This window comes from Maniola hyperantus, chromosome 5 (genome assembly GCF_902806685.2).
Source record: "Maniola hyperantus chromosome 5, iAphHyp1.2, whole genome shotgun sequence".
NCBI classification, from domain to species: Eukaryota; Metazoa; Arthropoda; class Insecta; order Lepidoptera; family Nymphalidae; genus Maniola; species Maniola hyperantus.
In genome coordinates, this window is record NC_048540.1 from 9,350,390 (window position 1) to 9,363,921 (window position 13,532).

Below are 13,532 nucleotides of genomic sequence, written 5' to 3' on the forward strand. Positions count from 1 at the left end.
TATGAAATTAATTGGGTATGTTTATTCATTGATGTAGGAGGTGGTACTTAAATCTAACATCGACATTCTATTTTTTATCGTAGTTACCTACAACCTCTACTTAAATTTAAATTTCACGGAACCATAATGTACATACTTAAATAAAATAAAGATACGTTAGTTATATTTTTTGTACTGTACAAATAAATTGGTTTTTAATAGCTGTAATGATTGTCCGTAAAGCATAGGTTATATTGTTATCTACTGTATTCCAACTTTTTCTTGTAATGTAAACTGGCTATCTATACTTGTTACTTACATATTATTATTATGAAACAATTAATCGGAGGAAACACTGTCTTTCGACAAAAATTCTGCTGAAACTCATTGACTTTCCGAGATAAAAGTAGCCATATCATTCTACTTTACTGGAATCAAATATCATTTGCCTCAACGGTGAAGCAAAATATCTTGAGAAAACCAGGAGGCTCGAAAGATCTCTATAATGCTTTCAAAGGTGTGAGGAGTCTGCAAATCCGCACCTGACTAAACCCAAAACCCTTCCCATTCTGAGTGGAGACCCGTGTTCAAGTTAGCCGGCGATGGGTTGTTGACAGTTAAAATATATCTGTAGGGACACGTATCGAATCGATAAGAGTTAGAGAATTATTATGAGTGTCCATACTAATATTATAAATACGAAAGTGTGTCTGTTTATCTAGTTACCATTTCATTGAGCATCAGTTTCACAGATTTTCACGAAGTTTACCTAGTACCTACAGAGATACTACTTAATAACGGATATAATATCATCTCGTCTCCATTTCGTTATATTTTATTTTGCTTAAAACGCACATAACTACGAAAAGTTGGAGGTGCGTCCCTAGGATGGATCCTGCGACCTCCTCACGGCCCATCAGTTAGGAAGTTTACCTAGTACAGAGATAGCTGGCACTCCGGAGGACATAATATGCTACTATTTTTAACCGACTTCCAGAAAGGAGGTGGTTCTCAATTCGGCCCGTTTTTTTTCGACTTTTTTATGTATGTAGGTACAACGATTTTGTCCAGGTTTCTGGACCGATTTGCAATTTTTTTTTAATCAACAGAGGATGCTAAGGTGGTGGTCCCATTTTAATTTCTGCATCCAACTCCTCAATCCTGATGCTGCAGGTTTACTGCCCGCCTAAGTTATCAAGATTCAGGAAGGGTTCATAGTGAATTAATGTTGTAGGTACCAAGCAACGACTTTATGCTTGAATTCCAAGTCCCAACTCCTCAATCCTGATGATGTAGGGTAGAGCACTCATAAACTATAGTGATTCAGAACTGCGGATGATGCAATATTATTTTTGGTGCCAAGCATAGACTACACTATTTAACTTCGGATCCCAACTCCTCAATGCTGATGCTGCAAGGTACTGAACTCCTAAGCCGTGGTGATTCGGGAATTTCTGATGGTGAATTGATATTTTAGGTATCAAGCAATAACTACTTACACTAAAACGCTTAAAATAAAAAAAATAAAAAAACCGACTTCCAAAACCACCACAAAGTTAAAAATAACTTTTGTTTCTAGTTTCTACAAGTGTAGGTATGTATGTATGAAGTTGGGCTTGCATTAAAGAATCTAGAAATCAAAGCATGTAGCCCATCAGTTAGGATGTTTACCTAGTACAGAGATAGCTGGCACTCCGGAGGACATAGGCTACTATTAATAACGGATATACCATCTCGTCTCCATTTCGTTATATTTTATTATGCATTAAAACGCACATAACTACGAAAAGTTGGAGGTGCGTACCCAGGGTCGATCCATCGACCTCCCAATATAGGAGGGCGACCATTTAACCACTCTCTTAAGTCGCATTTGACTGTATTGTAATGCAATCGTAACAGTTCTCCACTTTTGAATGGGCAATTAGTTGGTTAGCAGGGTATCTTTTACCTAGGTATACCTACCTACTAGTTACATATTATACCTACTGAAGGAAGTTTGAAATTAAAATAAATTATTAATTATTTTACAAAACGTTTATTAGGTAAAAATAAAATTATCTAATTGGCAAGAATGAATTCTTTATTTGCTTAGTTGAAAGTCTTCCTTTTCAACCTCGAGAACCGCCAGTGCCTGGCCCTTGTTCTATCGTGGGATTGAATCCATTTTCGTCAGCAACATATGTTACCAGGTATGTAACGCCGTCGGGAGCGGTCCAGCTGTATGAGCCTTTGACTGACATGATTTCATTATCGGTACCTGCGTTTTTCAATTCACCCTGCTCCTCTTTTTTGGTGCCATCGCTTAGTTCAAAACTGCAAAGATACATATTAAGTATGAATTAATACATTTGTCCTTTTTTAAAATCTTGAACGTCACTTTTTAGGGTTCCGTACCACAAAACAAAAAGAGGAACCCTCATAGGATTACTTCGTTGTCTGTCTGTCTGTCCTGCCTGTCAAGTAACCTATAGGGTAGGTACTTCCAGTTGATCTAGAATCATGAAATTTGGCAGGTAAGTATGTCTTATAGCACACGGCAAGGGAAAAATGTTAAGCAAGCATTTTAAAGTAAAACTTTGCTAGCACATAAACTACAGGCTTTATGCTTCATACCATTGATGTAGGAGGAGGAATCTAAAGTTTTATAGCTGTGTGTTTTATACCAAGAATCATATTCTTATATTGGTAAGTGTAGGTATTCATATCAGAGCTAATAATATAATCTTATATTGATATTATTTGTTAAAGAATCACTTATTGAGAGCTACCTAGCTGATATTCTAAATTCAGTCTTATACAGTCCTTCAGCCTGTAAATTTCATATTATGCAGAAACGGCCTAAGGCAGTTAATTAAACCCATACCCCTATATTGAATTATTATGTTATGTATGCACTCCTATTGTTTACAGCTATAGGTTCGAGCCCAGAGTTGGGAAGTTGACGGGTATTTCACCCCGGGCCCCGTGCCTCGGAGATTATGTAAATCCGTCGGTCCTGCATCTGATCTCTTGCCGGGCTGGTTGGATTTCTGTTCCATCGGGCTATGAGAGTGAGAAAATGGAGAGTGAACCTGTATTTGCGAACATACTTCATCATCATCATGATCAACCCTTCGCCGGCTCACTACAGAGAACGAGTCTCCTCTCACAGTGAGAAGGGTTTTGGCCATAGTCTGGCCACGCTGGCCATGTGCAGATTGGTGTGCTTCACACACCTTTGAAAACATTATGGAGAACTCTCAGGCATGCAGGTTTCCTCACGATGTTTTCCTTCACCGTGAAAGCAAGTGATATTTAATTACTTAAACGCACATAACTCGGAAAAGGTAGAGGTGCGTGTCCGGGATCGAACCCCCGACTTCCGATTAGAAGGCGGACGTTCTAACCTATCACAGCTTGCTGCACTATAAATATCTGCCGCTAAGATCTCTATGAAGATTTGCCGCCGTGGTCAAAATTCGGTTGGGAGGACATGTACTACTTTGTTGAGTACCTACTATTTTTAACTTGATACATACGCATATTTATATGTGCCGAGTCCATCGTTATCGGTGTCGTATTCGAGAATTTGGACATCCTCGGGGTTGGGTCCTGAGCGCTGCGCCTGGGGAGCGGCTGCTGCTACAGCTACACAAACTAAGATCACCAACTGAAAGGAAATAAACACATAGATATCTAATAATATTACTATTAATAATGACCTCACCAATAAACATTGTAAAGTCTGTTCGCTGACTTAGTGTCGCTACACCCGCAGGCACACTTAATATTTTGCTTATATTATGTTATTTTTCACTGCGTTTGATAAATAAATGTTTACTATTCTAAGAATAAAATAGGTTACTATATTATTCTTATGGTTATTGTAATAAAATACGAATATAAATAATAAACACAAGTTGGGTAGCGACACTATGTTAGTGAACAGACTTTATACAGGGTGTAGTATTATGCCGATTATCTTTTTCTATCAACAGTAATTTAATATTCAAAATATGGTTGAACGGTAGTAAAAGATACACAAAGTTTATTATAAATGCAAAATATTAAGCATAAAAACGGTGGTAGCGTAGTTGTTAAGACGTCGTTAGCCGGGAGGTCCCGAGCTCGATGATCCCAGACACCTCTAACTTGGGGTGCCAGCCAGGTAATCTCCCAGTGTGCCTGGGTGCTGCTGGTCCCTTTTGGATACGTCCGAGGGGAAGAGCAGTATTCGGGCCGGTGCAATGTGGCGGGGATATTGTTGGCTATGGCTAATGACCTGGCAGGGGGGAGGTTTCTCCGCATGTACTTCTGACTAGCAGAGGGCACAGTAGACGAGGCGATGGGATGTGGGCCACGGGGCGACGTGCGTGGGATCGCGGTGTCGCCCGTTGGGTCTCGCGAGACCCCTCTCGCACATCGTTGGTGCACCTCGGACGTGTGGTGGAGGACCTCGTGAAGGTCCGCATCGGCGGACGTCGCTGGCTGGGTCGCGGTTGGTTGCTTCGGTGTTCCTGTGACCCAGTCGCCAGGCTGGTTGGGTAACTGGCTGGCTTCCGGGGGGGAGGCGGGATGCGGGACGCATTTCTCAGCGTTAAAAAAGGCACCTCTAACTTTAAGAGTTATGTGCGTTTGTAGGTATGATTTGCTTTAACGGTGGAGGGAAACATCGTGAGGAAACCTGCGCGCCTGAGAGTTCTCCATGATGTTCTCAAAGATATGTAAAGTCTGCCAATCCGCATTTGGCCAGCGTGGTAGGCTTTGGCCAAATCCATTCCCTTTTGAGGCGACACCTGTGGCCCTACCGCGGTTGTTTGACAGCTACAACGTCACGATCGCAATCATCTCTGATTGGTCTCTGAATGCTCGCTCACTATTGGCCACAATGCATTGTTGCAACAAGAATCTCACAAATTCAGCCAATCAGAACAATTGAGATTGTAATAATGATTGATCCAGGTTTTAGACAATCGCCCTACTGTTCTCAGAAGTGATCAGGCGATGCGATGGGTTGATGATGGTGATGAAAATATTATAAAATATTTGATGATGAATTCGCGAGCATCAAGGATCTCGTCGTATATTATGTTTAGATCTGTCTGTCTGAAGCTTAATGACCCATTTTTGAGTAGTATAAAAATGTTTCATTAAGAACTAGTGGAGTCAGAAGTGAAGATTTTTTTATTCTGACAGAATTATATTTTATACAATTATAATCCTGGTATCTTTAAAACAAGAGTGTATAGGCACCTTCTAGACAAATGCGTCCCATCTTAGGTCACATCATCACTTTCCATCAAGTATGAATGTCACTGGTCAAGCGTGTGCCGTGCCTATAATAAAAGCCATTTCAATCAGACCATCTTAGGCTGCATCGTCATAAACAGCTAATAGGGGACAGCTAATAATGTCAAGCTTTTAAATATTGGTTGGTTTAATTGAGCCTATTTTGATTTTTGTTATAAGTTCACGTAAACTTTGCAATCCTTAGGGCTGGCCTATTAAACTTCTGGAAATTAAAATTTCTTCTAAATCACAACACAGACACTAATCACTGAATTCGTCGTCGCTCTTTTAATCACACTTTATTTATATATACGCTATAGGAACATTGTCGAATTATCAAAACTTTTTAACCACACAAAATTTACTAACCAGTTTCATGTTTATAATAATTGGATGTTTGTATCGTCTTCACTTGAAAACTGATTACTTGACAAAGCTCAACGCATGTTTTATACTTTACCATATAATATTATTACAACACATAGATATATTATTATTTGATAAATTTAACTCGTTACAGCGTTTTGTGTTAGCCACTCCTACGAAGGTCACTCGGAGATGTTTGAGGACAAATGTGATGAGTCTTTAACTCTTTAGCAATATAACAATTTACATACTTGAGAAGTTAATAACTGTGTATAGGATTATTAGTTAAATGTCAATTGTATTGCACAGGGCTTCAATTAGCTCGTTGAAGTTTAGCTGGTTTTAGTATTTGCAATAGGTTTCTGCTGCATGGATAAAGTATAAAGGAGAGGACAAACACATTATATTATATGCATGTTCGACCTTATTCCACTCTCCATTTTCTACAATCGCACCGCACGCCACCGAAAGCAATTTCGCCCTCACAAATTTCAAGGTATATTGTGCACTTTGACCACCCGTAATGTTGTGCCAGATCTTTTTTCCACGCATATTCAACTTGTAGAACTAACTGCCTTTGGTGATCTTCAGATTTCAATTTGGTACAGAGGTAGCTTGCAACCCGGGAAAGGGTATAATCTACTTTTTATCCCGGAAAGTTTAAGAGTTCCCTCAGGATTTTTAAGAACCTAAATCCACGCATACGAAGTCGCGGGCATCAGCTAGTTTTGAATAAAACAAATTGTCTCAGATACTTTTTTATATTTATAACACTTATCTACCTAAAAATAGATAATAGCTAAATTACGATGTGGACTAGGTAAACGGCAGGCGTAGGAGTTAACCACCGAGTAGGCTAGCTACTGCCGATGGTGGTAAGCCACCGGGTGCCTCTTCGATTTCTGATTTGTAACCTTCCTCGTCAGCGGTATAGATAACTGTGTATCTGATGCCATTAGGGGCAATCCAGGAGTAGACACCCTTAACAGCGATGGCTTCGTTGTCGCGTCCTACATTGCGGAGGTCTCCTTGCTGCTCTTGTTTGGTGCCGTCGGATTGTTCGAAACTGTAACAGAAAGAATTGTCATTCTTAAATCTAAATATATAAAAGGAAAAAGTGACTAACTGACTGACTGACTGATATATTAACGCACAGCTCAAACAACTGGACGTATCGGGCTGAAATTTGGCATGCAGATATAGCTATAGAAAGGATTTTTGAAAATTCAACCCCTAAGGGGGGAAATAGGGGTTTGAAATTTGTGTAGTCCACGCGGACGAAGTCGCGAGCATAAGCTAGTATCTATATATATTTTACTACTTTATACCTGTGACTTCGTACGATTGCTAAAAATAGTCCGGGATAAAAGTAGTCTATGTCCTTGCCAAGGATGCAAGCTATCTCTGTACTAAATTTAGTAAAACCGGTTACCTAAACGGCGGACCATGAAAAACTAGCCGACAGACAAACTTTCGCATTTTAAATACTAGTGTGAATTTATACACAGGAAATAAGCTCTTAGGCACTTCGCCCGTGCAAAATAAGATTTTTCAAGAACACCTGTCCATTAGTTTTAGTGAGTCTGAAATTTCGCACTTCTACCTACGTGGTGAAACGAGTATTGGTAGACAAATATTTAGAGGCTGATCGCCTCTCGTCGGATCGATACAAAAGATCCCAAGACCTGCTCAGGGGCATGCTCAGCAAAAACAAAATGAGTATATACTTACGCGTATCTGTAGTCGCCGAGACCTATGTTGTCATTTTCATAGCGAAGGATTTCAGCATTATAATTGTTGTAGGTAGGCGGAGGCGGGGCCGCAACTGCGACTGCCACGAGGCACAGTACAAGCAACTGAAAATACAATTTCATATCTTTACAATAACTTTAATTTTCATTTAAAAATTATGTATCACTTAGGCAATAATCGTATTGAAGTCGTTTCTTATTTTTTGTTTTTTGCTATCGTATCAAGTGGGGTGTCAAATGAAAGAGGAGAAAATTTTGAGTTCATAAATATTAATATACTACAACATTAAAATATACCAAGCGACAGAAAATCATTTTTACTATAATATTTCAGCGTTTATTAGGAAGATCATAGTCGGATTTAAGTGTTCAACTTTATCTTGTGCTTATGACTGTCTCATGTGTTTGGTTTTTTTTTGAAGACCAAAAAAAAACCAAACATTTCATTTTGGTCGTTTGGAGGGGGATTCCAACATCAATGGGTGCAATCAATTTTTTGTCACGTGCCTGAATATTTTGAGATATTGACAGGCACGTGACAGTTGAGGTTAGCGTCACTAACCCAGTGTTAACCCAGGGTAAACCTTCCCACATAGGTGGGATAAATGTTTAGAAAATTAACTTGACGTTTACTCCTAACTTTTGATGGCGCAAGAAAAATTATTTATTAGTAACCTTGTGGTAGCAGTTAACACTGAGTTAGTTAACTCAGGAACACGCAAGTGGGCCTAAAATGACAAAATTAACAAAATTTAAAAAACTTTTATTTTTGGCACTAAAAGTTTAAACGTAGCGACTCATCAATCACTTATAATAAATAGTACACACATTCACTGTAACACAAACATTTTTCCTAAAACAATACCAAATTGTACGCACCAGTTTCATTTTCGGATTTTGGTCTTGCAACGGTGACTTTTCAAAAGAATGTAACGCGTTAATTAGTATCTCATCCTTTATATCCATACCAGATGACCTATTTATGAAAGACCAATATACATATCTACTTGCCAAAAATGTTAATTAAGCTTCGGTGCTCAGAATACAGAATCTTCGGTGAAGGTAAACTGCTTAGTTTGGATTGTAACAATAAAATAACGCGTGACAAAATAAAGTCTGATGCAACACCACTGCACGCAGACATTCTTTGACTTAGATGCATTATTGTTTTTTTTGTCTTTTTATGAGATATATTATTTGTATGGGATTACATCTCTGTTACGTAGTACCATACTCATATATACTTATATATTTATAGTAAATATATTGATGGGATACTATACATACTTACTAACTAACTAACCCTTTACTAACGAGAGTAGACTCTACTCTACTCTAGTGGGGCTAGAGTAAGAGTCCCTACTCTAGCCCCTTGGCTAGATTAGGTACTTATAGGCATACTGATTGACGTTGCGGCTTCGCTGGGGTAAAATTTGAAATGTAGTTGACCCATTGCCGGTCCACGACTGAGAACGGGTTCCCACTTCCCACTCAGAATAAAAAGGGTTTATGCCATAGACTGCCACGCTGCACTGGCCCAGTGTGGATTGGCAGACATCACACATCTTTGAGAACATTATGGAGACCTTTCAAACATGCAGGTTTTTATTCATTTCTTAAAAGTCGCTCATAACTCCAAAAAGTTAGAGTAAAGTAGTGCCGTACCCAAAATCGAACCTCCGACCTACTGAATAAAAAGCCAATGTCTTAAACATAGACCATTGTGTAGTGAAAAAATTTCACTTCGCATGCTCGTCAAGTTCTGCTTTATGCTGCGTGTAAGCGCACTAAAACTGCTTTTTAGTGTTGTATAAAATATCGAGCAGATCTGTGAGCGATATCGTCAAAGCGTACGATTCTATCAGGAAAAACTTGCGATTGTCCATACGTTTTCTTAGGCCGCATGTTCATGCGATATCTGACCGATGTCGGCAATCGATGTAATTCAATATCGCATCTAAGACAGCGTCGTCGATATATTCCTACCATTCAGCGTGTTATGGAACGGGCTATGTTGGGTGTCTCTCTGAGGGACATAATCCGCAATTACGCAATTTTTCGGCGGTGTTCCCATTAGATTACGACATGGGGTTATTCAAGGGGCGGACCAACACATTCCTGAAAGGCCGGCAACGCATTGATGGTTCCTCTGGTACTGCAAAGGTTCATGGGCGGCGATAATTACTTAACATCAGGTGACCCGCCTGCTGTTTGCTCGCCATTTTTATTAAAAAAAAGCCACCATGATCCAAACAAACATTCCTCCCAGTGTTGGAACAATACGTAGAGAAACTTTCAGCTTTTATAAAATAACGAAGGTCTGGCACGCGCCGGCTCTTAGTCCATAATATAAGAAATATCCTTAACACTAGCAAAACTTTCGAAATCCACATGGCTTAGGAGTTCCTTGCACCTTGCAACATCAGGATTGAAGAGTTGGGCCTTGGAATTCAATAATAAAAGTTTATGCTCGGCATTTACAATATTGTTTCACCAGGAACAGTTCCTGAATCTCTTTAGTTTAGGAGTGCTGTATCCACCATGTATCATCAAGTTTGAGGAGTTTGGACTTGAAGTATAATCATGAAGTCGTTGCTTGATACCTAAAATATTAATTCGTCATCAGAAATTCCCGAATCCCCACGGACTAGGAATTCAGTACCTTGCAGCATCAGGATTGAGGAGTTGGGATCCGAAGTTCAATGGTGTAGTCTATGCTTGACACCAAAAATAATATTGCATCATCCGCAGTTCCTGAATCACTATAGTTTAGGAGTGCTGTACCCTACATAATCACAAATTCACTATGAACACTTCCGGAATCTTGACAACTTAGGTGGGCAGTAACCCTGCAGCATCAGGATTGAGGAGTTGGATCCAGAAATTTTTATGGAACCACCACGGAAACATCCTCTGTTGATTAAAAAAATATTTGCAAATCGGTCCAGAAACCTCGAAAAAAACGATGCCTTACAGAATGTAACTCTAATGGATTTTAAACTGTTTGCCAAAAAGATAGTCTGCCTCGAGTGTCTAGGCATGCCTAGGTACTCTATAGTCTAGGTACTAGGTATATAGTCCTCGACATCACTTGAGATGTCAATCAGGGTAGGAGGCAGGGGGGCGCCCCGCTCAACCCCACATGGGTGTGCGGGGTGCTTCCTCCCTGATTGCCATCTCGACCTGTCGCGTACTATACATTACTTTTCTTTTCGAACTTTGTAGTTCAAGTAGTTATAGTGAGTTCATGATTTCAGTAGACTCTAATCAATTATTCATTAGGTACAGTTTCCATGTGAAGCTGTCCGTGTCGATTGGTGACATGACATGGTGGATGACGCATCGGCTTGTATTATGCAAAAAGAGCAAAACACTGTAAAATTGTATTGACAAATTACATACTTAGAAGATTTTGAATAAAACAAATTAACTCTGTTACTTTTTAAAATTTATAACACATTTAAAAATAGATAATAGTTAAATTACGATGTGGACTAGGTAAACGGAGGGCTTTGGAGTTAACCAAGTAGGGAAGCTACAAGCGCTGGCGGTGCGCCACCGGGTGGTTCCTCTTCGATCTCGGGTTTGTAACCTTCCTCGTCAGCGGTGTAGATAACGGTGTACCTGACGCCATTAGGGGCAATCCAGGAGAAGATACCCTTAACAGCGATGCCTTCGTCCTCGCGTCCTGCATTGCGGAGTTCTCCTTGCTGCTCTTGTGCCGTGCCGTCAGATTGTCCGAAACTGTAACAGAAAGCATTGAAATTCTTAGATATCTATATATTTCACTATAGATTATACCCATCTGTGTCCTTCCCCGGTATGCAAGCTACCTCTGTGGCAAATTTAGTCAAAACCGGTTAAACGGTAGGCCGTAAAAAACTAGCAGACTGACAAACTTTCGCATTTTCACGAAACTATCTCTTGCGCGCTTCATCCGCGTAAAATAAGATTTTTTAAGAATATCCATTAGTTTGAATAAGCCTGAAGAAGATAAACTACTTAGGTAATTACATTCATGAAATTTCAGTTCAGTTTCAGGAAGTGGTGAAAATGAGTATTGGCAGGGAAATATACAGAAGTGATCACGTCGACGAGATACAAGGACCCGAGGATCTGCATAGTGCTATCTAAGAAAGAAGAAAAATGGAACGATTAAGTACTTACGCGTATCTGTAGTTGCCGAGACCATTGTTGTCGTTTTCATAGCGGAGGATTTCAGCATTATAATTGTTGTAGGTAGGCGGAGGCGGGGCCGCAACCGCGATTGCCACAAGGCACAACACGATCAACTGAAAAAACAATTTCGTAACAGTAACGATATAATTTCATTTAACAATTATTTATCCCTTAGGTAATAAACGTGTCGAAGTCGTATCTTATTAATTTAACATTCTTTTAAATAAGAATTCATGACTTCTATCTGTTCGTTACTATGCGCATGCACATCGCTCATCTAATCGAGTTGAAAGTTTGTACAGTTATTGGCAGTTAGGTGAATTCTGATATAGTACTATCAACGTACAATAAGGTGGCGCACGTGTTCCATTGCAACGCATGCTGTGAATTACTTATAAGTATTCCATAAAAATCAAAATACCGTATATGAGCAATATGATATTTGTATAACTTTGCCCTAATAATCTCTATATACATAATTAAGAAGATTGTATCGTCACTTATCGAAACAAAACTGAATTGATAAAATTATTATTAAACAACTAGCTTATGCTTGCGACTTCGTCCGCGTGGACTACACAAATTTCAAACCCCTATTTCACCCCCTTAGGGGTTGAATTTTCAAAAATCCTTTCTTAGCGGATGCCTACGTCGTAATAGCTATCTACATGCCAAATTTCAGCCCGATCCCTCCAGTAGTTTGAGCTGTGCGTTGATAGATCAGTCAGTCAGTCACCTTTTATATATTTAGATGATATGGTGTCATTCATTTAACTTTATAAAAGCTTTCGTTTTGGTTTTGATAAAATGTTTTACTTCTAAGCTTAATTTAAAATTGGGGAATGTTAGAAATCAAAGAACTCAACAAATTATGTAAAAAATTTAATTATTATAATATTTCCCCACTATTAACATACAAAAACTATAATATGCTTTTATTTTTTGGCACTATAGGTACGCATAAACATAGCAACTCATCAATCAATTACACTAAATACCAGTACCACACTCACTGTAACACAAACACTTTTCCGAAAATAAAAAGAAATTGTACGCACCAGTTTCATTTTTAGATTTGGTCTTGCGACGGTGACTATTCAAAAGAATGTAACGCGTTGGCTAGTCTCTCATCCTTTATATCTATAGCAGATGACTTATTTGTAAAAGACCAATGTACCTACCTCCCAAACCTACTGCCCAAAATGTTAATCAAGCTTCGGTGAAGGTAAACTGCTTAGTTTGGATTGTAACAACAAAACAACGCGTGACAAAATAAAGTTTGACACACCACCATGACTGCCGGCAGACATTCTTTAACTTAGATGCATTCTTGAAAATATTAATTATACGCGTACTTAGTTATAGATATTTTATGCGCGGTATTAAATGGTTGTATTATAAGTTCCACAAAATTCACACTTGATTGTCTTAAAATTATTTCTTTTTCTTGTGCGATTAAAATAGTGAGATGATAGTTAGATGGTGAATTTTAAGAATATTTGTTTTTAAAACAATAAGTATCTAAATGGTAAGTAATAACCTAATAATATTATACAATGCTTCGGAGATTTTTACAAAACACGATTGGTAAGTATCTGATTTTAATAAATCTTCATAGTAAAATAATTTTACCACTTTTGGTCTAGAGCTCTTGTGTTTATAAATGCATAGTCATAGATAGGCGTGAAAAGTTAAGTGGTACTATAATTTTCTAGACTTCATTGATTATCACCAATGCACAGTCTTTACCAAGGATAACTTGAAACTTCTAAGGTAGGTAATTCTTATTTTGGTAAAATGTTACAATAAGTAAGTATATAGTTTACATTATGTTTAATGGAAAGATTAAATAAAACTCTTGGTTTAAATTAAATTCGTTATTATTAAGTAATCTATTAATCTAAAAATTAATTCTTCATTATTAGAGCATCTGTGGTTCATTTTATAGTAGGTACAATTTGATACTTATAACTAATGTCTAACTTATAT

General features: G+C 38.5%; 3 protein-coding genes across 4 annotated transcripts in view; all 3 read right to left on the bottom strand.

Annotated features, from left to right (window-relative positions):
- LOC117982554 (endocuticle structural glycoprotein ABD-5-like) overlaps positions 1 to 5,799 on the bottom strand; it is a 116,807-nt gene extending 111,008 nt beyond the window's left edge. Inside the window, exons 1-3 of one of the 2 annotated variants that reach the window (XM_069498491.1) lie at positions 5,617 to 5,799; positions 3,498 to 3,628; positions 2,093 to 2,292 (exon numbers count right to left, since the gene is read on the bottom strand). In XM_069498491.1, the coding sequence (XP_069354592.1) occupies positions 2,093 to 2,292; positions 3,498 to 3,628; positions 5,617 to 5,625 (340 nt within the window). In that variant the 5' untranslated portion in view covers positions 5,626 to 5,799. Of the gene's footprint in view, positions 1 to 2,025; positions 2,293 to 3,497; positions 3,629 to 5,616 lie in introns of those variants that run through there. The other variant, XM_034968919.2, reaches the window with a different exon arrangement.
- Positions 5,800 to 6,453: 654 nt separating this feature from the next.
- LOC138402391 (flexible cuticle protein 12-like) lies at positions 6,454 to 7,487 on the bottom strand. The gene is made up of 2 exons (XM_069498687.1): positions 7,345 to 7,487; positions 6,454 to 6,679 (listed from the first exon to the last, which is right to left on the bottom strand). The coding sequence occupies exons 1-2, from the start codon at positions 7,485 to 7,487 to the stop codon at positions 6,454 to 6,456; spliced, it is 369 nt and encodes a 122-aa protein (XP_069354788.1).
- A 3,372-nt stretch (positions 7,488 to 10,859) lies between these two features.
- On the bottom strand, positions 10,860 to 12,775 carry LOC117982556 (endocuticle structural glycoprotein SgAbd-5-like). The gene is made up of 3 exons (XM_069498489.1): positions 12,602 to 12,775; positions 11,532 to 11,656; positions 10,860 to 11,108 (listed from the first exon to the last, which is right to left on the bottom strand). The coding sequence occupies exons 1-3, from the start codon at positions 12,608 to 12,610 to the stop codon at positions 10,883 to 10,885; spliced, it is 360 nt and encodes a 119-aa protein (XP_069354590.1). The 5' UTR covers positions 12,611 to 12,775; the 3' UTR covers positions 10,860 to 10,882.
- Positions 12,776 to 13,532: the final 757 nt, after the last annotated feature.